This window comes from Ranitomeya imitator, chromosome 1 (genome assembly GCF_032444005.1).
Source record: "Ranitomeya imitator isolate aRanImi1 chromosome 1, aRanImi1.pri, whole genome shotgun sequence".
Classification (NCBI taxonomy): domain Eukaryota; kingdom Metazoa; phylum Chordata; class Amphibia; order Anura; family Dendrobatidae; genus Ranitomeya; species Ranitomeya imitator.
The window spans coordinates 715,350,219-715,376,802 of record NC_091282.1 but is presented as its reverse complement, the minus strand read 5'-3'; the positions used below and the strand labels follow the sequence as shown (position 1 = coordinate 715,376,802).

The 26,584-nt window shown below is 40.7% G+C and overlaps 1 protein-coding gene across 1 annotated transcript in view; it reads left to right on the top strand.

Moving 5' to 3' along the window:
• Window positions 1–26,584, top strand: part of RYR3 (ryanodine receptor 3) — an 886,248-nt gene that overhangs the window by 268,855 nt on the left and 590,809 nt on the right. Inside the window, exon 4 of the mRNA XM_069732389.1 lies at window positions 21,089–21,109. Coding sequence (XP_069588490.1) covers window positions 21,089–21,109 — 21 coding nt within the window. The remainder of the gene's footprint in view (window positions 1–21,088; window positions 21,110–26,584) is intronic.

Here is a 26,584-nt window from a genome sequence, read left to right as displayed (position 1 = left end):
AACGGTGCATTGGCATAACAACCAGAGGTCTTCTGCAGACCTCTATGGTTGTTGATGCCAGATTGCTGTGAGCGCCACCCAGTGGTAGGTGCTCATAGCAGTGCAGTAAATCTGCTACATAGGAGCGATCTGAGCATCGCTCCTATGTAGCAGAGCCGATCAGGTTATGCCACCTTCTAGACTCCCAAGGGGGCTATTAAAGCATGGCAAAAGTTAAAAAAAAGTTTTTAAAAATATGAAAAAAATAAAAAAATATAAAAGTTCAAATCACCCCCCTTTCACCCCATTTAAAATAAAACAATAAAACAAATTCAAACCTACACATATTTGGTATTGCCGCATTCAGACTCGCCTGATCTATCAATAAAAAAAAAAGAATTAGCCTGATCACTGAACGGCATAGCGAGAAATTCAAAATTGTGTTTTTTTGGTCGCCGCAACATTGCATTAAGGGCGATCAGAAGAAGGTATCTGCACCGAAATGGTACCATTAAAAACATCAGCTCGGCACGCAAAAAATAAGCTTTCACCCAACCCGAGATCACAAAAAATGGAGACGCTACGAGTCTCGGAAAATTGCGCACTTTTTTTTTTTAGCAAAGTTTGGAATTTTTTTTTACCACTTAGATAAAACATAACCTAGACATGTTTTGTGTCTATAAACTTGTAATGACTTGTATAATAATAATCTTTATTTTTATATAGAGCTAACATAGTCCCCGATGGGGCTCACAATCTAAATTCCCTATCAGTAGGTCTTTGGTACGTGGAAGGAAACCGGAGTACCCGGTGGAAACCCACGCAAACATGGGGAGAACATACAAACTCCTTGCAGATGTTGTCCAAGGTGGGATTAGAACACAGGACCCCAGCGCTGCAAGGCTGCAGTGCTATCTACTGAGCCACCATGCTGCCCCGCAATCATACTGGCAGGTCAGTTTTAGCATTTAGTGAAGCCACCAAAAAAGCCAAAAAAAGAACAAGTATGGGATTGAACTTTTTTTTGCAATTTCACCGCACTTGGAATTTGTTTCCCGTTTCTAGTACACTACATTGTAAATCTCGTCCCACAAAAAATAAACCCTCACGTAGCCATATTGACAGAAAAATAAAAAAGTTATGGCTCCGGGAAAGAGGGGAGCGAAAAACAAAAATGCAAAACCGAAAAAAGCTTTGGGGGTTAAGGGGTTAAAACTCACTTGATTTCTCCACAATTTGTAGTACTGTTATTTTTTTGTATTTATATAAAGGACTAGATGGTGGCCCGATTCTAACGCATCGGGTATTCTAGAATGTAGTTTATTTATGAAGTTTTCAGAATAATGCACTTTATACACAGGATTCAGCCAGCCGGCCGCGACCAATTTGCGAAGCGTGGTTCAAATTCCACACCAATTTGCGGGCGGACTGCGCCTGTCGCTGATTGGTCATGCCCGGCTGTGAACAATCAGTGAAGCCTGGGCCGGCTCCAGGTTTTTGAGGACCCGGGCGAAAGAAGTCTCAGTGGGCCCCCCTCTTTAACACATACCACGATTCATGATGCACAGATACAGCAGAGAAATACAGAACAGCCAAGTAGCATATAACACAGCTCACGTAGTATATAACACAGCCCACTTAGTATATAGCACAGCCCACTTAGTATATAGCACAGCCACGTAGTATATAACACAGCCCACGTAGTATATCACACAGCCCACGTAGTATATAACACAGCCCACGTAGTATATAGCACAGCCACGTAGTATATAACACAGCCACGTAGTATATAGCACAGCCACGTAGTATATTGCCCAGCCATGTAGTATATAGCACAGACACGTAGTATATTGCCCAGCCACGTAGTATATTGCCCAGCCATGTAGTATATTGCCCACCCATGTAGTATATAGCACAGACACGTAGTATATAGCACAGCCACGTAGTATATTGCCCAGCCATGTAGTATATAGCACAGACACGTAGTATATTGACCAGCCATGTAGTATATAGCACAGACATGTAGTATATTGCCCAGCCATGTAGTATATTGCTCAGCCACATAGTATATTGCCCAGCCATGTAGTATATAGCACAGACACGTAGTATATAGCACAGACACGTAGTATATTGCCCAGCCATGTAGTATATAGCACAGACATAGTATATTGCCCAGCCACATAGTATATTGCCCAGACACGTAGTATATAGCACAGACACGTAGTATATAGCACAGCTACTTAGTATATAGCACAGAGACGTAGTATATAACACTGCCCATGCAGTGTATAACACAGGCCACGTAGTATAGAGCACAGCGATGTAGTATATTGCCCAGCCACATAATATATACCACAGCCATGTAGTATATAGCACAGCCTATATAGTATATAGCACAGAGATGTAGTATATAACACAGCCCATGCAGTATCTAACACAGCCCTCGTAGTAAATAGCAATGTGGGCACCATATCCCTGTTAAAAAAAGAATTAAAATAAAAAAATTGTTATAAACTCACCCTCCTTCGGCCCCCCGGATCCAGCCGAGGCGTTTACTGATGCTCCTCGCGACGCTCCAGTCCAAAGAGTGCATTGCGGTCTCGCGAGATGATAACGTAGCGGTCTCTCGAGACCGCTACGTCATCATCTCATGAGACCGCAATGCATGGACCAGTCACCGGACCGTCGCGAGGAGCGAGAAAGGCCTCAGCTGGATCTGGGGGGTCAACGGAGGGTGAGTATATAATGATTTTTTTTATTATTTTTAACATTAGATCTTTTTACTATTGATGCTGCATAGGCAGCATCAATAGTAAAAAGTTGGTCACACAGGGTTAATAGCAGCGTTAACGGAGTGCATTACACCGCGGCATAATGCGGTCCGTTAACACTGCCATTAACCCTGTGTGAGCGCTGACTGGAGGGAAGTATGGAGCGGGCACTGACTACAGGGGAGTAGGGAGCGGCCATTTTGCCGCCGGACTGTGCCCGTCTCTGATTGGTCATGGCTGTTTTGCCACGACCAATCGGCGACTTGGGATTTCCGTTACAGACAGAAAGACAGAAGTGACCCTTAGGCAATTATATAGTAGATTGTTCGATCTCACTCTGTGACTGCAGACTGCAGTGTCATTATTGTGTGGATGGTCTCATGACCGCATGTATACAATTTGCATACTTTTGGCTCTATGGCAAATACATTTAGGCTATGTGCACACGTTGCGGTTAGGCTTAGGAATTTCTGGTGCGGATTCTGTGCGAAATTTTGTGAATCCGCAGCGTTTTTGTGCGTTTTTGCTGCGGTTTTCTTGCGGATTTGCTGCGGTTTTTACCCCTGCGGTTTTCTATAATCGAATGGGTACAAAAACGCTGCACATTCACAAAAAAGGAATGACATGCTACTTCTTTTAAACCGCAGCGTTTCCGCAGAGGATTTTCCGCAAAGTGTGCACAACGTTTTTTTTTTCTCATTGATTTACATTGTACTGTAAATCAATTGCGGATCTGCAGCATTTCTACACCTCAAAAAACGCTGCGGATCCGCAGAGAATCCGCAACGTGTGCACATACCCTTAACTGGTTCCTCTCAATAGAAGAAAATTGAGAGAAGTACTGGAGTCTCATCTGTACATGTTTTCAGGTTTGAAAATCACAAAAATGCATTCATATACAGTGGGGCAAAAAAGTATTTAGTCAGTCAGCAATAGTGCAAGTTCCACCACTTAAAAAGATGAGAGGCGTCTGTAATTTACATCATAGGTAGACCTCAACTATGGGAGACAAACTGAGAAAAAAAAATCCAGAAAATCACATTGTCTGTTTTTTTTATCATTTTTTTTGCATATTATGGTGGAAAATAAGTATTTGGTCAGAAACAAACAATGAAGATTTCTGGCTCTCACAGACCTGTAACTTCTTCTTTAAGAGTCTCCTCTTTCCTCCACTCATTACCTGTAGTAATGGCACCTGTTTAAACTTGTTATCAGTATAAAAAGACACCTGTGCACACCCTCAAACAGTCTGACTCCAAACTCCACTATGGTGAAGTCCAAAGAGCTGTCAAAGGACACCAGAAACAAAATTGTAGCCCTGCACCAGGCTGGGAAGACTGAATCTGCAATAGCCAACCAGCTTGGAGTGAAGAAATCAACAGTGGGAGCAATAATTAGAAAATGGAAGACATACAAGACCACTGATAATCTCCCTCGATCTGGGGCTCCACGCAAAAGACCCCTTCCCGTGGGGTCAGAATGATCACAAGAACGGTGAGCAAAAATCCCAGAACCACGCGGGGGGACCTAGTGAATGAACTGCAGAGAGCTGGGACCAATGTAACAAGGCCTACCATAAGTAACACACTACGCCACCATGGACTCAGATCCTGCAGTGCCAGACGAGTCCCACTGCTTAAGCCAGTACATGTCCGAGCCCGTCTGAAGTTTGCTAGAGAGCATTTGGATGATCCAGAGGAGTTTTGGGAGAATGTCCTATGGTCTGATGAAACCAAACTGGAACTGTTTGGTAGAAACACAACTTGTCGTGTTTGGAGGAAAAAGAATACTGAGTTGCATCCATCAAACACCATACCTACTGTAAAGCATGGTGGTGGAAACATCATGCTTTGGGGCTGTTTCTCTGCAAAGGGGCAAGGACGACTGATCCGGGTACATGAAAGAATGAATGGGGCCATGTATCGTGAGATTTTGAGTGCAAACCTCCTTCCATCAGCAAGGGCATTGAAGATGAAACGTGGCTGGGTCTTTCAACATGACAATGATCCAAAGCACACCGCCAGGGCAACGAAGGAGTGGCTTCGTAAGAAGCATTTCAAGGTCCTGGAGTGGCCTAGCCAGTCTCCAGATCTCAACCCTATAGAAAACCTTTGGAGGGAGTTGAAAGTCCGTGTTGCCAAGTGAAAAGCCAAAAACATCACTGCTCTAGAGGAGATCTGCATGGAGGAATGGGCCAACATACCAACAACAGTGTGTGGCAACCTTGTGATGACTTACAGAAAACGTTTGACCTCTGTCATTGCCAACAAAGGATATATTACAAAGTATTGAGATGAAATTTTGTTTCTGACCAAATACTTATTTTCCACCATAATATGCAAATAAAATGTTAAAAAACAGACAATGTGATTTTCTGGATTTTTTTTTCTCAGTTTGTCTCCCATAGTTGAGGTCTACCTATGATGTAAATTACAGACGCCTCTCATCTTTTTAAGTGGTGGAACTTGCACTATTGCTGACTGACTAAATACTTTTTTGCCCCACTGTAATTCCACACCCACATGGGTAATACAGTGGAATCATGGCTGCATGCACACCACACACTATGTGACTGCATACTGCTGAAACATGTCAGAGTGACTGAAGACATATGAGACCGAACAACCCTTTTAACTGAGAATATATTGCCTGTATCCTTTGGCTTGCACTTCACACTCAGTTTGTATGATGCTATTATTTATATAAATTTTATTCAGTTTCTCGTTTTAAAAATGTGACAAAACTTTACCTTTTGCATTTTTTAATTAATCTTGAGTATTTTTTATAATTGATGAATAGTTTAGACTATATTGACACCAAATAACAATTTTGAACTGTACAATAAAGAACTGTTCTTAGCAGCTAAATGTATGTAATTTAGTAAAATATGAAAATGAGATTTTCGCAGAATGAGGTATCCAAAAACTTTAGGTAAGTGAGCTGTGTAAACAAAGCTCATGGTAGTCACTACTTAAAGGTACTGTCACATTTAGCGACGCTGCAGCAATCTAGACAACGATGCCGATCGCTGCAGCGTCGCTGTGTGGTCGCTGAAGAGCTGTCACACAGACAGCTCTCCAGCGACCAACGATGCCGAAGTCCCCGGGTAACCAGGGTAAACATCGGGTTACTAAGCGCAGGGCCGCGCTTAGTAACCCGATGTTTACCCTGGTTACCAGTGTAAATGTAAAATAAATAAAAAAACACTACATACTTATATTCCGGTGTCTGTCGCGTCCCCCGGCGTTCTGCTTCCCTGCACTGTAAGCGCCGGCCGTAAAGCACAGCGGTGACGTCACCACTGTGCTATGCTTTATGGCCGGCCGGCGCTCACAGTGCAGGGAAGCAGAACGCCGGGGGATGCGACAGACACCGGAACGTAAGTATGTAGTGTTTTTTTTTTTTTTACATTTACACTGGTAACCAGGGTAAATATCGGGTTACTAAGCACGGCCCTGCGCTTAGTAACCCGATGTTTACCCTGGTTACCAGTGAAGACATCGTTGAATCGGTGTCACACACACCCATTCAGCGATGTCTGCGGGCAATCCAGCAACGAAATAAAGTTCTGGCCTTTCTGCTCCGACCAACGATGTCACAGCAGGATCCAGATCGCTTCTGCGTGTCAAACACAACGATATCGCTATCCAGGACGCTGCAACGTCACGGATCGCTAGCGATATCGTTGTTAAGTTGGTCAGTGTGAAGGTACCTTTAGCCATACTACACAACTCAATTAAAAAAAAGTTGGTATGCTGTGTAAAATTTAAAGAAACAAAGAATGCAGTTATTTGGAAATCTTATACAGCCATATTTTATTCACAACAGAACATAGAAGTTTCTGAAATTGCTCCACATTTTTTTAGACGCAGTTCACAGATTAGTGAACCTCTAACCATCTTTGCTTCCGAGAGACTCTGCCTCTCTAACATGCTCTTGTTATACATACTGTAGTCATTTGACTTGTTTTTCTTTAGTGCCACTTAGTTTTACAGCTTTTTGTTAACCCTGTCCAAACTTTTTTCTGATGTGTTTCTGTTGTTGTAAATTAATTATTTTTGGAAAAATGTCGAACTTTCATCTTTTTATCTGTTTTATGTTATGTTGTGAATAAAAAGATTTCCAATGCATTGGTTTCATGTTTTTTTTTTGCATTGTACACAGTGTTCTAACTTTTTAGGAATTGAGGTTGTTAATGTCTGTGGTTTTTTTCATCAAGTGAAGTGAACAAAATGATTGTCATACCATTATCGAAAGTGCTATCTTTGTGTTAGATATCTTTAATAATTTATTGTTTTCGGCTTGTGTATATTTTTATAATTTGGTAAAATGTTTTTATTGTGATTTTTAAAAATAGGTTCTAAAACTATTACTCTTAAACCTTCATCTTCTTTGAGAAATTTTTCATTACTTACCATAACATTTACAATCCTTTTTTTCTTCAGCATCATGGAACAGAAACTTGACTTGTTTTCCTATTTTTATTGTGTAAATTGTAAAGGCTTCTTAAAAACATATTAGAGCTTTAATTACTGTGTATTGGGTCTGTACTTTTATTTGCCAAGTTTTTTCTATGAACAGCAAAATGCATTGCAATTGCTCATATGTGTGATGCCTTTATTAAACAGATTTCCATTTTTTTTTAAATAGGGTATAATCATGCTGTAATTCAGCTTCTTGATGCAAACCATAGTGTTTCCTTTCACTGACAGTAGGTTGAGATATTGGAAATGGTTAGGACCCCATTCAAAATGAAAAAAAAAAATTCACTTACTATTTAAATTTTATCCTGTTCCCTTATGCCATGATCTTGGATTTTCTGCAGAGTGATGACTAGGCAATGTGGTAAATCAGGGGTGGGGAATCATTATTAGAAGTATTCTGCCATTAACCCCTTTACCCCCAAGGGTGGTTTGCACGTTAATGACCGGGCCAATTTTTACAATTCTGACCTCTGTCCCTTTAAGAGGTTATAACTCTGGAAGACTTCAACGGATTCTAATGATTATGACCCTGTTTTCTCATGACATATTGTACTTCATGATAGTTGTAAAATGTCTTTGATATTACTTGCGTTTATTTGTAGAAAAAAAAGGAAATTTGGCGAAAATTTTGAAAATTTCGCAATTTTTATGCCCTTAAATCACAGAGTTATGTCACACAAAATACTTAATAAGTAACATTTCCCACAAGTCTACTTTACATCAGCACAATTTTGGAACCAACATTTTTTTTTGTTAGGGAGTTATAAGGGTTAAAAGTTGACCAGCAATTTTTCATTTTTGCAACACCATTTTTTTTAGGGACTACGTCACATTTGAAGTCACTTTGAGGGGTCTATATGATAGAAAATACCCAAGTGTGACACCATTCTAAAACCTGCACCCCTCAATGTGCTCAAAACCACATTCTAGAAGATTATTAACCTTTCAGGTGTTTCACAGGAATTTTTGGAATGTTTAAAAAAAAGGAACATTTAATTTTTTTCACAAAAAATTTACTTCAGCTCCAATTTGTTGTATTTTACCAAGGGTAACAGGAGAAATTGGACCCCAAAAGTTGTTGTGCAATTTGTCCTGAGTACGCTGATATCCTATATGTAGGGGTAAACCACTGTTTGGGCACACAGCAGAGCTCAGAAGGGAAGGAGCGCTATTTGATTTTTCAATGCAAAATTGACTGGAATTGAGATAGGACGCCATGTCGCGTTTGCCCCTGATGTGCCTAAACATTGAAACCCCCCACAAGTGTCACCATTTTGGAAAGAAGGCCCACTAAGGAACTTATCTAGATGTGTGGTAAGCACTTTTACCCACCAAGTGCTTCACAGAAATGTATAACACAGAGCCATAAAAATAAAAAATAAAAAAATTTTCCACAAAAATTATTTTTTAACCCTTAGTTTTGTATTTTCCCAAGGGTAACAGGAGAAATTGGACCCAAACGTTTGGGCGCATAGCAAAGCTCGGAAGGGAAGGAGTGCCGTTTGGAATGCAGACTTGGATTGGTCTGCAAGCGTCACGTTGCATTTGCAGAGCCCCTGATGTACCTAAACAGTAGAAACCCCCCATAATTGATCCCATATTGGAAACTAGACCCCCCAAGGAACTTATATAGATGTGTTGTGAGAACTTTGAACCCCAAATGTTTCACTACAGTTAATAACGCAGAGCCGTGAAAATGAAAAATCTTTTTTTCCATAAAAATTATATTTTAACCCCCAGTTTTGTATTTTCCCAAGGGTAACAGGAGAAATTGGACCCAATAAGTTGTTGTCCAATGTGTCCTGAGTACGCTGATACCCCATATGTTGGAGTAAACCCGTGTTTGGGCGCACGGGAGAGCTTGGAAGGGAAGGAGCACTGTTTTACTTTTTCAACGCAGAATTGGCTGGAATTGAGATGCAACGCCATGTCGCATTTAGAGAGCCCCTGATGTGCCTAAACAGTGGAAACCCCCAATTCTAACTGAAACCCTAATCCAAACACACCCCTAACCCTAATCCCAACGATAACCCTAACCACACTCCTAACCCTGACACACCCCTAACCCTAATCCCAACCCTAATCCCAACCGTAAATGTAATCCTAACCCTAACTTTAGCCCCAACCCTAACCCTAGCTTTAGCCCCAACCCTAACTGTAGCCCTAACCCTAGCCCTAGCCCTAGTCCCAACCCTAGCCCCAACCCTAACCCTATCCCTAGCCCCAACCCTAACTTTAGCCCCAACACTAACCCTAGCCCTAACCCTAACCCTAATGGGAAAATGGAAATACATACATGTTTTTTATTTTATTATTTTTCCATAACTAAGGGGATGATGAAGGGGGGTTTGATTTTCTTTTATAGCCATTTTTTAGCGGATTTTTATGATTGCCAGCTGTCACACACTAAAAGTTGCTTTTTATTGCAAAAAATAGTTTTTGCGTCTCCACATTTTGAGAGCTATAATTTTTCCATATTTTTGCCTACAGAGTCATGTGAGGTCTTGTTTTTTGCGGGATGAGTTGACGTTTATATTGGAACTATTTTTGGGCACGTGCCATTTTTTGATCACTTTTTATTCCATTTTTTGTGAGGCGGAATGACCAAAGACCAGCTATTCATGAATTTCTTTTTTTTGGGGGGGGGCGTTTATACCATTCCGCGTTTGGTAAAATTGATAAAGCAGTTTTATTCTTCAGGTCAGTACAATTACAGCGATATCTCATATAGCTTTTTTTTGTTTTGGCGCTTTTATACGATAAAAACTATTTTATATAAAAAATAATTATTTTTGCATCGCTTTATTCTGAGGACTATAACTTTTTTATTTTTTCGCTGATGATGCTGTATGGTGGCTCATTTTTTGCGGGAGAAGATGATGTTTTCAGCGGTACCATGGATATTTATATCCTTTCTTTTGGTCGCATGTTACCCCACTTTTTCTTCAGTGGCATGATAATAATGCGTTATTTTTTGCCTGTTTTTTTGTGACTGTGTTCACTGAAGGGGTTAACTAGTGGGACAGTTTTATAGGTTGGGTCGTTACGGACGCGGCAATACTAAATATGCGTACTTTTATTGTTTTTTTTTTATTTACATAAAGAAATGTATTTATTGGAACAATATTTTTTTTATTTATTTAGGTTTTTTTTGGTTTTGTTTTTTACACATGTAAATATATATTTTTTTTTCCTTTTTTACATTGCTCCGGGGAGGACATCACATTATAGTGTCAGATCGCTGATCTCACACTTTGCAGAGCACTGTGTTAAATCAGCGATCTGACAGGCAGTGCTCCTGGCTTACCAGCGCTTGCTCTGAGCAGACACTTGTAAGCCACCTCCCTGCTGGACGGAAGAACCCCCACGGCCCTTTTGGATCCGGAGCCTGCAGGGAGAAGGTGGTAGGAGACCCTCGGAGCAACGCAATCACATTGCGTTGCTCCGAGGGTCTCAGGGAAGCACGCAGGGAGCCCCCTCCCTGCACGATACTTCCCTATGCTGCCGGAACGCTGCGATCATGTTTGATCACAGTGTCAGGGGTTAATGTGCCGTGTCCATGACCACTCCTGGCACATAGTGTCGAATGTCAGCTGTGATAGTCAGCTGACACCCGGCCGCGCTCCCCCCGTGAGCGCCGCTGATCGCATATGACGTACTATCCCGTCGATGGTCAGATAGGCCCAGGTCACCTCAATGGGATAGTACGTCTAAGGTCAGAGAGGGGTTAAACAGAAACCATTCCAATAGTATCAATATTTTAGGACATTTACAGTCACATTATTCATCAGCACAATACAATGGAACTTTAAGTTAATAAAGTCAGTCATTCCTAAACAAAATGGGAAAATATCTGTAAAATAAAAAACTAAAAAATATATACTATTAAAACAAATGAACATTGACACATTATGACAAACATTACAGTTTTCATTTTTCTAAAGCATCTTGGAAATAAAAGCAACATTTTAATTTGTTTATATCAGCAATTGCATCTACAGTGGGGAAATAAAGTATTTAGTCAGCCACCAATTGTGCAAGTTCTCCCACTTAAAAAGATGAGAGAGGCCTGTAATTGACATCATAGGTAGACCACAACTATGAGAGTCAAAATGAGAAATCAAATCCAGAAAATCTCCTTATGATATAATAGGATAAGTAGGACGCGAGGTATGGTGGTACAAATATAGTGGTACAAATATAAGAATGATATGAAAAAAGAGGCTTTTTCATGTCATTTTTCATATCATTCTATATTTGTACCTCTATATTTGTACCACCATACCTCGCGTCCTATTTATCCTATTATATAGGACTTGACTAGCCTATTGCTTTCATGCAAGTTTGATTATTTATCTCAATCACTGTGACAAGAATAATCCATATTATTGAACAATAATGCACTGCTACTTTTGTGGATTTTTTTCTTTTTTCATTTTACCATTTATGTTTCATTGCTAAGTTTTTTTTGTACATATATACTGATACATATATGTAATTCTCTGTTTCTTTGTTCTATCCCAGTCTGATGAAGGTCTGATTGTAAGACCAAAACGTTACACATGAATCTGTGGTTGCTTTACCTGAATAAATTAATTGCAAATTTAAAGAGTGCCAGATTTTTTATATTTATGAGAAATAGCAGTGGTATCCTTCTCTGAGCACCTTTTTTCAAGTGTACAGAATGACGTGTATCCTATTCTTGTGCACTTTAAGGCTGGGTTCCCATTGCATTATGGGACCGCGTTTAACGGACAGCGTTGCACGGCGAAATTAACGCCGTGCAACGCGTCCGTTAACGCGCCCATTGAAGGCAATGGGAACGCGCTTCATTAGCGCGTGCCATGTTCGGTACGCGCTAGCGACGCGCCGGTGTTTCCTGGCGCGCCGCGGACGCTGCAAGCAGCGTCCGAGGCGCGCCCGCGGTCCGTTCCCCGCTCTCGCAGATCGGGGATCTGCGAGAGCGGGGATGTTACCGCGACCCCGACCGCAGCCCCATAGAAAACATTGCGTTAGCGCAATCCGCTAGCGCTAAACGGATTGCACTAACGCAATGTGACCCTAGCCTAAGGGTATGTGTCCACGTTCAGGATTGCATCGGGATTTGGTCAGGATTTTACACAGGTAAAATCCTGATCAAATCTGCCCCTGAGGTCACTGGCAGGTCACCTGCGCTGTCCTTGCGTTGTTTCAGCATTGTAAGGACCTGCTGCGTTCTTAAAAGACTCGCCACATGTGCGTTTTCGCTGCTATGCCGCATGCTTTTTTAATGCATAGTGGAGACGGGATTTCATGAAATCCCCTCCACTATGCTGTAACATCTGGACACTGCGTGTTTGACGCTGTGGCTCTACGCAGCGTCAAACACGCGTTTCCTGAACGTGGAAACATACCTTCCTTAAGTCTTGTTTGTCAGAGGGATCAAATAGTTATTTCTCACTGCAAAATGCAAATAATTTTATATAATTTTTGCAATGTGATTTTCTGGATATTATTTTTGATTTTCTATCTCTCAATGTTAAAATTACCTTACTCTTAAAATGATAGACTGTTTATGTCTTTGTCAGTGGGAAAACTTACAAAATAAGCAAGGGAGCAAATAATTATTTCATTCACTGTATGTATACTGCACAAATCTTAGTACAGCGATCAATTGTAATGTCAGGTCAGCCCCATATATAATTGTATTTCTTGAACCTACAATTCCCAGTATGTCCTTAACAATAATAAGCAGATGCTAGGAGTTGTTGTTACCAGCCATCATCAGACTGCAGACTATACAAGAACCACAGTTCTGATGAGACACCTGCAGTTTCACAAATAAACATTTGCATCCAGGTATCTTATATGTGATATCTTCTGATTCAAGTCATTCCCATCCCTTCTGTTTCCATGTAGTATATGATGAGATTTCAAGCCCAGAGCTAAACTCTGCAGACTTCCCTCTTGTCCATCAGCAGCAGCACTCCTTGACAGAATTAAAAAAAAAAAAGTCGGGCGGCAGACATGCTTCGCTGAGCTCCATTACCCGACCAGCCAGTTCTTCCCCGTTCAGCGCTAACTCCACGGCGAAACTACCTCCAGCGGATTCTTCACACCTCCAGAAGTCCCGGGGCCTGGAATGCCGAAGAAAGAAGGCATAGCACAGCCGGTAAGCCGCTCAATTACCGAACTCCTGGGGAGCGGTAATAACCCCAAGATGGCCGCCGCAGCTATTCCCTCTCCTGCCTCTGCACCACAATCAGACAGCGGCACAGACCCTGAAGCCTCTGCACCCCGTGGGGACACGATTATATCCACAGCAGCGCTTACTAAATCCCTCCAAGAGAATTTTCGCTCTGAACTCGCTGCAGCTATGCAGAATATCTCCTCACAGCTGCAGGACATTGTGCAACATACCTCTGACTTAGAGGAGAAAATGGATGCAGTGGCTGATGCTTTAGAGGAGGATCGTGAAACCTTAAAAACCCATACAGAGCGCATCCAGGAGCTTGAATTAAAATGCGAAGACTATGAAAACAGATCCCGTAGAGGAAATGTGCGCATGCGTGGCCTTCCTGAAAACATTCTAGCCCTCAAAGATAAGGCCACTGCACTATTCACGGCTTTATTACCAGATACGGATCCATACTTGCTACGTATCACCAGGATCCATAGGGCCCTTGGTAAACCGAGATTCAATGACCTCCCCAGAGATGTGGTTTTAAAGTTGCATCACAAAGAATTTAGGGATTTAATCCTTACAGCTGCTCGGGATATGGCTAATCTACCTGGGCTACCGAATTCAGTCCGCCTCTTTGCAGACATTTCTCCAGCCACACTCTTTAGACGGAGAACCCTGAGACCAGTCACTGCCGCTTTGCAAGCTATGCAGATTAAATATCGCTGGGGTTTCACCTTTGCGCTCTTTTTCTCCCATAATAATAAATCCTATACATGCCGTTCTCTGGAAGAAGGTTAACAAGCAATTGAGCAAGCCGGAATCCCAATCTTAGATGCTACAGCACCCTTGCCTCAACGCAAGACACGACCATCACGGGACTGGAAGACCAATCCTAGGGCAAGGAGCCAGAATGCACGCGTTACTTGATTGATCACCGATTGGACTCCTGCTTCCCATTGCCCCAGTAAAGATGTCAGATCTACGTCATATGCAGATGCTTATAACTCTTATCGGTGCTGGGTTGTCGGATTTCAATTGAAACATCTTTTTTTTTCCCCCAAAGGGAAGAAGGGGGGTCAGAGGAAAATAAGGAAAAAAGGACATAAAGGAGAAATAAAAGTCCCCCCCCCCCTTTTTTTTTTTTTCCTCTCTTGCTCCCTCTCCTCTCTCTCATCCCGGATATACTGATTCAGCATTACTATTTGCTATTCCTGATGACCTCACTAGAGCTTGTTGTGATCTAACCAGTTGCTAGCCCTTACTTGGTCGGGATAACTGGTCCCGGTCTCTATGTCACACGATTGGAGAGGGGGGGGTGAGGAGGGAGAAGGGGGAGGGGCTTCCCCCCCTTTTTTTTTCTTTTTTTTTCTTCTCGCTCTCCATCTCTATCCCTTTTCTACCCTCTAATGGCAGGGAGCATGTTAACGAGCATCGCCTGATGGAATAAGTTGTATATATTAGGGGATTGGCGCTCGGGTTCGAATACATGCTGCCCACCTGTAGTGACCCTTGGACTTCCTCATATTATGGAACTCCAGTTCACTATACACTTAGGGCTTTCAGCCCATTTAGTTTTGTGTAGTGTTATTTCTTTTCTGTTAAGTGTCTTCGTCTTCCCCCATCTGTCTCTTACCTATTATTTTTCCACAGAGTCGGTCACCCTCGCCCACGTCATATGTGCAATACTTACAACCCTGGTATAAAAGTCCACTGGAAGGTAACTTGGGCAAAGCTAATTATCAGCAGTAAACATACATTTTACTATGTGTAAAGTCATATCCCACAATGTGCGGGAGTTTAATTTGCCCCTAAAGCGTAAAAAAGCTTTTATTGATTATCACAAACAGAACCCTGATATAATCTGCCTTCAGTAGACTCATTTCTCCACTTCCTCCCATCCCAAATATTTTGACTCCAACTGTTCACAGATATTCTTATCGTCCTGGGAACACAAAACAAGAGGAGTTCCTGTCTTCATCAGGAATAGATTCCCCTTTCAGTTAGTCAATAAGTACTCAGATCTAGAGGGTAGATTTCTCATAGTCCAGGGTTCCTTACAGGGCCAGAATATTTGCATAATTAATAGCTATCTACCAGCGTCTTCTCAGATATCTGTTTTCAAATTAATATTATCTAAACTCCCCTCTCTCTCGTTTCACCACTTGATTTGGTGTGGTGACTTCAACTTCACCGTAGATCCGGGTTTGGATAGCACCTCATTGAGACGCTCAGACATTACTAAAGCTGACAGAAAAAATGTCCTCCACCTCATGAGAGAATATCACCTGGTGGACTTATGGAGGGAGGTAAATGGGACTAAAAGGGGATACATATATTCCTCCCCAGCCCATAAATCATATTCCAGAATAGATCTTCACCTCACCATTGCTAATTCACTCCCAGCTTCTCTGTACTCGCGTCATATTCCATCATCTTGGTCTGACCATGATGCTGTGCTATCCATATTCAAGTTTAATATCATCACATCTAGACTCTTCAGATGGAGGCTAAATGAGTCGCTGCTCACAGATCCTACTGTATCCACTCAACTCAAAGAGGAACTGAATTTTTTTTTCCAAACCAATACCACAGATGACTCATCCCCTGGATCCATTTGGATGGCACACAAAAAATGTATTACGGACTCCCTAATTAAACTAGCATCAAACAAAAACAAAAATAGGACTGAGCTGCAATCTAAATTAGAAGACAAACTCTTGAAACTTGAACAGGCTAACCAGCTTTCTACATCTCTCTACCTAATCAAACAAATTCGAGACACTAAACTTCAATTGGACGCTATTCTTGCCAGTCGGACAGAAAGAGCCATGACTTGGACCAATGCCACCTTTTACAGCAAGCTAACAAACCTAGCCGAATGTTGGAGCGTAAACTCAGGCTGAGAGAACTTTTAAATAGCATCCCTTTTATTAAAGATAATAAAGGTCAAGTCACGGGACATCCTGATAAAATATATGAGACATTCCACGATTACTACCAGAAACTATATTCTTCTCCACAACCCTCCCCTCCACCGCTTGTAAAATCCTTCTTAGATGATCTCTCGCTTCCTAAAATCACTGAGTCTTTAGCCCAACAACTCCAATCAGATATCACGGATGACGATATAAATTTGGTAATCAAAAATTTAAAGAAAGAAAAGGCCCCTGGTCCTGACGGCCTTAGGGCACTTTATTATAAATAATTTAGTGACTTACTGATACCTCATATAAAGAAATTTTGTAATTCTTTATTAAACGGTTCCCGGATGCCACCTGAGTTCTATGTAGCTCATGTGACCGTGATTCCTAAGCCAAAAAAAGACCATTTATTGCCTAAAAACTATAGACCCATTTCACTATTTAATGTAGACCTTAAAATTTTTACTTCAATTATCACCGATAGACTTAATAGAATATTACCCTGCCTTATTCACTGGGACCAGGTTGGCTTTATACCCATGAGACAAGGCCCGGACAATATTAGAAAGAATCTGAACATTATCCAATCAGCAAATCATTTCCGAAAACCTCTTTTAATGTTAGCTTTGGATATTGAAAAAGTTTTCGATTCTCTAGCTTGGCCCTATCTTTTTGTGGTGCTGTCCAGGTTCGGCATTTCTTCTAAGCTCATTTCCTGCCTTCTATTAATATATGACAACCCCATGGCCTATCTAAAGCTCCCTTCAACCCATCCCACACCTATAAATATTAAACGTGGGACAAGACAAGGCTGCCCACTATCTCCAGCTTTGTTCGCATTGGCTATGGAACCGTTAGTGGAAGCTATAAGTAACAACCCCAACATACTGGGACCCACTGACCCTGGGGACCAATAAGTCACATTATTCGCTGATGACCTCCTTCTGGCCCTGACCAGTCCTCTTACCACGCTTCCTAATTTATTCTCCCTCCTTCGTGACTTTGAATCAGTATCTGGCCTCAAAATCAACAGCGATAAATCTGAAGCATTATTTATTAACCCCCCTAGAGAGTCGCAAATCCATATAGCCTCCCAATTTGGATTTACGACGAAGGAACACTTTTTAACTTATCTAGGAATTAACCTTACGTCTAACAAGGCAACCCTTTTCAAATTGAACTACTCCCCATTAATAAGGAATTTCCAAACTGACTTAACTAGATGGTCTTCTATGACACTGCCTTTTTAGGCAGACTTCATACCATTAAGATGATAGCATTACCTCGCTTTTTATATTTGTTTCGCTCGCTCCCCATTGCGATACCATCCAAGGTATTTCATAATATTCATACTATGATCTCTAGGTTTCTCTGGCTAGGTAAGAGGCCCAGAATCTCTCAAAAAAACATGTTTTTACATAGAAGGTTTGGGGGACTTTCATTACCTAATTTTGCACTACACTTCAAATCTGCTCAAATGGCTCAATTGACTAACATCTGCTCACGAACTAATGAGCCTAGATGGGCCACACTGGAGTCCTTTCTAATGAGATCATTCTCATTATCAGGCCTGCTGTGGACCTTAGAGAAACTCACACAAAATCTTTCTATCTCTACTCCCTTCTCTGCACACTCACTAATCCTTTGGAGGAAGGAGATATTTAAGTTTAGCTTACAATCTAAACCCTCCTTGCTGACTTCACTATTTCATAACCCAATGTTCACGCCTGGTATTGACCCTCGCCACTTTTCGTGGTGGGTTCAGAGAGGAATTTCCACGCTAAACCATCTCTGTTCCCCATTTAACATACTGTTTACCAAACAGGAATTCATTCAGAAATATGAACCTCCAGCCAAAGAGGCCTTACGTCTTAACCAAATTTTCCACTTCGCTAAACAAGTTTTACCACATAAAACTACCCACCACATCACTAACTTTGAACAAAAATGCCTACATGATCCCCTAGGAAGAGGAACAATCTCTCTACTATATTCCTCTATTAACGCCCGACCCGGGGAAGAAAACTAAAATATATGAGGCAATAGGAAGAGGACTTGGGGATTTCGATGTCTGTAGAAGACTGGCGGAGATGCTGTGTTGCTCTGTCTGAGGACAGCCATCAAACCTCACTGGTAGAAACGTCTCTTAAAGTCTTACACAGGACATATCACGTCCCGATGAAACTTCACATTATCTACCCAAATGTATCTGACAGATGCTTCAGAGGATATAATCTCCCTGGGGATATGAAACACATCTGGTGGAGCTGCCCGGTAGTGTCCGATTTGTGGCAAAAGGTTAAGCTTATAGTTGAGAATATGTTTGGTAAAGCTATCCGACTGGACCCTTCTGTTTTCTTATTTGGGGCAAAATGCCCGGGATTCTCCAATAGCTTGCATAGGCTAACGTGTCTACTATGCATGGCCACTAAAATTCACATAGCTTCAAAATGGAAATCCCCATCACTCTCCATATCTCTAGTCCGTGATAGAATGAACGTAATTCTAATATATGAGCGCATACTAGCCACTAGGGATGATACATGGACTACTTTCTTTCAGGTGTAGTCTCCTTGGCTTGACTTGGATCCCGATGCTCAAATGAATCAAGTTCTCACCTTGTCTCCATGACAGTTCTAGACATGGCGATAAACACCCCTACTTTTGCCTTCCCATAATGGAACTACAAATCCTTTTTTGTTGACGTGGATGTAAAGTGCTAACCTACTCAAGTTCTAATTAAAAAATTTGTGAGTTATGTATCTGTCTCCTCCTTTGTTGCTGCCCCTTTGTCTTTGTCCTGTCTACCCTTATGTGAGTTTGTTATACCATATTAATTTTCATTACCTTTTTTACAAGTTGTATTTCTCCTCTGCGAAGGAGACTTTTCCTGAACAGTTATAAACTGTTAAGTTATAAATTTTCACTTCAAACATTTAAATAAAATGTATTGAAACTAAAAAAAAATCATTATACTGCCCCATAAATAAAAATATCTCCCATGCTGCATCACTGAATAAATATTTTCCACTCACTTTGCCTCCTGCACAAAATACCCCCTCACACTGCCCCTCTCCATAGTATCCCCCATACTACCCAGCTCCATAATGTACCCCAACTCACTGCCCCTCTCCATAATGTTCCACCACACTGCCCCTTTCCATAATGCCCCCCACACTACCCCTCTCCATAATGTCCCCCAACACTGTCCTTTATGATATTACACACACACATACACACACACACACACACACACCTCCTTTCCATAATATCCCTTACACACAGCCCTTCTTCATGATGTTCCCTCACACTGGCCCTCTCCATAATTACCCCCACACACTGCCCCTGCTATAATATCCCCCTCACACTGCCTCTCTGCATAAAGTCCCCCCATCGAAAATTATAATTTGCCCCCTTTCACAATCCCCCTTAATGTCCCAAATTGCCCCATAGTGTCCCCCATAACTCTATGATGTCCCCCTTCATTGTCCCATGATGTTCCCTATTGCCATGTAATGGCCCCCATAATGTCCCTCATTACCCCATGATTTTTCCCATTATCCCATAATGACCCCCATAGTATCCCCCATTATCCCATAATGACCCCCATAGTATCCCCCATTACCCCATAATACCCCCCATAGTGTACCTCATTGCCCTATAATGGCCCCTTAGTTTACCTCATTTCTCCATAATGGTCCATGGAAAGTAACACCAAACCAAAAACTAACAAACTTCATATTCGGCTCCTCCTGGACCTCTCATCGGTGTCCCCCGTGTCCTTGCCGCCTCTGCGTCCCAGCGCCAGCAGCAGTGCGAATAGGTCAGCAGCATGCTGACTTTATTATACCCAAGCATGTCGGGGCCAGGAGGAAGTGGCGTCTCCCGGGCAGCTCCACGGGCCGCACAACATCTCTTGGTGGGTCCCATGTGGCCTGCTGGTCGTGTGTGGTGCAGACCTGAGTTAAGGTGACCCACTGCCAGTCTGTGCATTGCGGTGACTGCTTGATTAGGCTGACGGCTCCCAGAAACAGATTACATTTGACAGACAGTGGTTGCAAATTGACCAAAGGGAGACACCTAGCAGCTGACACTTTGGAGTAATTTTTTGGGGGCTGACAATGTAATTTTAAGTAAATAAAATACTTGTTAATCGTTGTATTTTCTGATATGCCTAACTTTATTGAAAGAGTCCTCTGACTGTTAGAAAGATTCTCCATCTATTCCAATAAAACTTTTATATTGTATTAGGGGTTTGTTGATTTAATTGGCTTTATAAAAATATAGTTTCAGAAATGGAACTTAAAGGGGCCCCACAATACTGTAAATACAATTAAATATGCTTTGTTTTAAAATTCTGCCTATGATAGTGGCTGAAAAATATAACCTGCAGCTGTCCGAGTGACTGCAGATATGTCCTTGTGAGCTGCCATATGGATCAGCTGGTTTCAGTGTACAACTCAAGGGAACCAGGCAGTTCCTAACCTGAGACAGAGCTGCTGCCACTCTGACCGCTCCCGGCTTCCAACCGGATGGTGTAGCTGCTTGCAAGGGTTGAATTTTAAACTTGATGAGCTAATATTTTGTAACATATATTAACATTAGTACTGAACCTCTTTAAGTCATCATATTCTTTGTTGGATTCCGCTACACAGTGATTACATGGGAAATTGCGCTCTAAACTGAGCTAAATGCATAAATTGTGTAATAGTAAAGTGATATATGAAGTCAAGTAACATTAACTCTTCATTTTGTTTTCAACCTTGATAGACTAGAGACCTGTCCAGATGGGTATGTTTTTTCTCTCTCCTAGCACTCTCTTTTTTTTTTGCATGGGGATTGTGATGATTTGATCATTTTCACTTGGGAGCCCAGCACGACTTCCATTTCTTCATCTTATAGATGTCATTTATATTTAATGGAAAATGTAAATGTAGCCATCTGTCTGCGTGGTAATTATAACATAACATAGTAACATAACATAGTTAGTAAGGCCGAAAAAAGACATTTGTCCATCCAGTTCAGCCTATATTCCATCATAATAAATCCCCAGATTTACGTCCTTCTACAGAACCTAATAATTGTATGATACAATATTGTTGTGCTCCAGGAAGACATCCAGGCCTCTCTTGAACCCCTCGACTGAGTTCGCCATCACCACCTCCTCAGGCAAGCAATTCCAGATTCTCACTGCCCTAACAGTAAAGAATCCTCTTCTATGTTGGTGGAAAAACCTTCTCTCCTCCAGACGCAAAGAATGCCCCCTTGTGCCCGTCACCTTCCTTGGTATAAACAGATCCTCAGCGAGATATTTGTATTGTCCCCTTATATACTTATACATGGTTATTAGATCGCCCCTCAGTCGTCTTTTTTCTAGATTTCTTATTATAGATAAATAGTCTGTCATTTCTGACGCACGGCTGATGTTTAATATGTTATGATTTATAATAATAGTGTACTTGCCATAGAAATAACAGTGGTCTAGTTTAGAATGGGCCGGAGAAGAAGTGGCACAGCTCTTTGCTAGTAGCCCTGCCACTTTATTTTACTGTACGAGTCAGGAGTGGGTGAGTAACAGTAGTCTGTTCCTCACCAATCAAACACGAGTGTCATATAGTAGCAAAACACCAAAATGGTCTATGACATTTCAGTGGTTATGTGTCTTCTTTATGCAATATTAAGTATTGAAGGTATGAATTACTGGATAAAAATGGCAAATTTGTAATTTTTAAGTAATAAAAAACTGGGCGGCAACTTCTATGAGAGGCCATATTTGTGTTCTGCATTAATTGTGAGAACACAATAACTTTAGTTGATTTTTCAAAATACTTTCTGTTCATGACTAGTGATGAGCGAGTGTACTCGTTGCTCTGGTGGTCTCCGAGTATTTGTAACTGCTCGGAGATTTAGTTTTTGTTGCCTTGGCTGCATGATTTACAGCTGATAGAGAGCTTGAATACATGTGGGGATTCCCTAGCAACCAGGCAACCCCCACATGTACTCAGGCTGGCTAGCAGCTGTAAATCTTGCAGCTGAGTCAACAAAAACTAAATTTCTGAGCAGTTACAAATACTCGGAGATCACCCGAGCGTGCTCGGGAAAACCTGAGCAACGAGTATACTCGCTCATCACTATTCATGACCTTTAGTAAGGGCTTATTCAGACATCTTTTTTTTTCACGTATGAGGAAAAATGGACTGAGTTTCATCAGTGATTTTTTCATCAGTATCTAAAGATTTTCATCAGTGTTTAGTCAGAGTTTCATCAAGCTTTTTCACTAATTAAAAAAATAAAGTTTCTGCACCTTCTCCTATCAGTCAGTGAAAAACCGACAGAACACAGATAGCATCCAGGTGCTGTTTGACTTTTTCACTGTCCCATAGACTTGCATTGCTGATTTTGATTTGACACTTTGCTCAAAGTCGAGCATTTCTCCATGATGGAAAAACATAGGGATGAGTGCTATCCATCAAAATGACGAATAGCATTCATCCGATTTTTATGGCCCTAAGGGTGTGCAGGCTCTAAACCGTGAAAACACAAGGATGCATAGACCATCAGTACATTTTCTTATTGGCACATATATTGTTGTTTTTTTTTTGTTTTTTTTTTAATATGTTTTAGTTCCTGCTTTTTATTGCTTTTTTGTAGCATTGTTTTCTGAAGTTATGTGATTCATAGATTAGGTAATTCAAAGATTCTGCTTAAATTCTCATGATTTCTATTATTAAAAAAACGCTACCATAATAACACAAGACGCTTGCAAAATATTCGCATTCAAGATTGGTAAATATGAGAGGGTAATTCCCACAATTTCATCTTGTCTGGTAGGAAGGGTGAATTGAACTAAGGAGCTCCAAAGTGAAAATGATTGCTCATCAATCTGCGCAGTATGGTTTTCTTCCTTTTTTCCCTCCATTTCTTTTTCTTTGCTCGTTTAGGTTTTCAGATGGATCTGTGTGCTGACTGCTCGATCTGTGATAATCTTATTCTAACCAGTTTTAAACAATTTTTTTTATAGCGGGACTTAAATGTCAACAGGTTTACTTACCTTCAATGGCCTGACTCTAAGTTCTGTACAATTACCTGTTAGACCCAGTCTGGCGCTGCATGAAAAAATCTGCAACAGACAGGAAATCTGCAGCATGACTGTAAAAAAAGGATTGTACAAGGATGACAATTGAGAAAAAAATTGTATTGTGAGTTTTCTGACGATTTTATAAACGCTCATGTGAACTCAGCCTTACACTGTGCATTTATTGCAGACATTCAGTGCAAGATTCACATTAAGAATTTATAGTTAGAGAGAACCTGTCATTAGAATCATGCATGTTAAACTAAAGATACGAGAAAAAAGGTGCTGTCATACTGATTTCAGATGTACCTTCAGTGTAGAAATCCGCAGCCTACATGTTGTTTAAATTATTGGGCGTTTTGGTGCAATGAGCATTTCGTGTATCGGGGCAGGACTTTCTCTGGTGTCCATATCTTCTTTTTGTTTTATATTTTGCATTGGTGCCATCTTAACCACAGGTGGCGCTTGTGCAGTTTGATCTTGCTGCCAGTGTCAACACGTGCACATTCACCTCCTGGCAGACTTCAATAAAATGGCAACCATGGTGGTGCATGCGCAGAATGAGAGCTCAGCTCTCGGGACTGGTGCCATTTTTCCTGAAGCCCACCGCCCATGGATAGAACTGCACCACCGCAAAATGTAAAGCAATAAGAAGATACGGACACCAGAGGCAGTGGAGGGGACTTGGAAAAGTCAAATAACTCACCTACCGTCCCTTCCAAACAGAACAGGTGCATACTAAGAGTAACCATCTCCATATATAACTAAACAAATAAAGTTGCACTCTGTAATGTTATAGCTTGAGAACATGAAAAATATCACATTGGAATTGCTTTAGTGCTTTCATGCTTTGCACGAAATATATGAAACTACTAGAGCATTACTGCTCTAGAAAATTTGAAAAAATAAAGAGGAATCACATTAGGCTAGGTTCCCAGGAAAGAGGAACTCCCCCCCCCCCCCCCCATCTAGACTACTGGACATACATGAATTGGCGAATTTATACGTTAATTATCTTAGTCTTCTCCTTTTTCCTTGAGCAGTTATTCATTTCCGATTTCATATTTTGCATGTTTGCATGTTAAAGCATTGCAGAGTTCAACTTCATTTGTTAGTTATATATGGAGATGGCTAATCTCAATATACACCATTTCTGTTTGGAAGTAACGGTCAGCTTTTGAGATATATATACTGTATACATATATATATATATATATATATATATATATATATATATATATACAGTATGTATATATATATATATATATATATACCCACAGTCCTGCCTCTATGCATGAACTGCTTATTGCACCAAATCTTCTAATGATATTATGATAATTAAGTAACCTTTAGTTTCATATGCATGATCCCGATGACAGCTCTCTGTAAGTGCTAAGGTTTTACAAAACTCAGTCATCTGCTGCAGAAAATATTTGATGAAGATTGTAGCCATGCTGAAGATTTGTTGTCTGTTGCTGGGTTTTCCTGCAGTACCGGACTGGGTCTAATTGGTGATTGTATACTAGAACAATGTAATCTTATAACACAACCTGACCACAGATACTTTTTTTTGGACTGATATATAATAACTATGCCTTCCATGTACAAGACAGAAAAATATTTATAGAATGATGCCACAGTCTTACAGTCAGACCATTGTTTTTAATGAACCATTGACATGAGAACATAGATATACAATGGTTCATATTACGAGTGACTTTTTCATGTCTAACCAATATATTTTAGCAATTGTTCCTCTTGGCTGATAAAGATGTCAGCCAAGACATACATGTAATTTAACACATTTTAACACAATAAACTTAAACATCACTGACTTGTTAAAATGCAAAAAATGACTTGATAATGCTAATGAATTTACAGATTTTTTCAAATTATAAAGATCCAAATTATAATTTAAATTCTACATTATTTCACCAGGGCCTTCAATATTTAGTTGCTTACACCATCTTTTACCTAACTCTGTAGTGAAGGCTGCAAACTTTGGCTAACAGCTGTGATTTTATCTAGGTTTTGTAAATGACTGTATTGTGAGTACTTACATATTTCATAATCTACAGTGATACTTGAAAGTGTGTACCCTTTTCAGAATTTTACATATTTTTGCATAACTTTTACCTAAAACTACATCAGATTTTCACATAAGTTTCAAAAGTAGGTAAAGAGAACAAATAATCAAGCTAATGAATAAGATATTTTTTTATTTAGGAAAATAATGCAATATCACATTTCTGAGAGGGTCAGAAGTATGTGAATCTTTGCTTTCAGTATCTGGTGAAAACACCTTGAGCAGCAATAACTACATCTGAACATTTCTGGTAATAGCGGATTTGTTGTGCACATCAGTTTAGAGGAATTTTAGCCCATTCCTCCCTACAGAACAGTTTCAGCTTTGTTATGTTGGTGGGTTTCTGCCCATGAACTGCTCGCATCAGGTCCTTCCACAACATTTCTACAGGATTAAAGTCAGGACTTTGACTTGGCCATCGCTAAACTTGAACTTTATTCTCTTATCTATTCTTTGTGGAATGGCTTCTGTACTTTGGGTCATTGTCTTATTGAATGACCTGATTTCCCTCAAGATGCAGTTCATGAACAGGTGTTCTGACAATTTGCTTTAGAATTTTCTGGTATACTTCAGAGTTTTTTTTTTCCATCAATGATGATAAACTGTCTTGCGAAAATGCAAAAAAACAAGCCCAGTATATGAGACAATATAATGCAGTGTTTTTCTTTCTCCAAACATACCACTTCTCCTTTGTACCCAAAAGTTCTCTTTTGCTCTCATCGTCCACAAAACTTTGGGGCCAATTTCCAAAGACTGGTGTTTTGCATTCCAGTTTTCATAAAGGGCTCAATTTAATATAATTTGCTGAATTCATTGAGATGCAATACGCCTTTGTACAACTTTCCAGAAATGCTACTCTAGTCATCGAGTAGAGTAGCATTTCTGGTGTAATAAATGTTGGCACTTTTGGCGAGTTATATGAACTTTAGTTACTTAAAGGTTACCTTGGGCTCGTTTATGACCTCAGACGATTATATTCTTTGAAATATAGAAAGGACAGCGCCACACCAGGAAGTGACAGACAGTAACTTTCTTTATTCTGCCTCCTGTGGCGACGTTTCGGTCCGTGGACCTTTTTCAAGCACTGGCGCTGTCCTTTCTATAT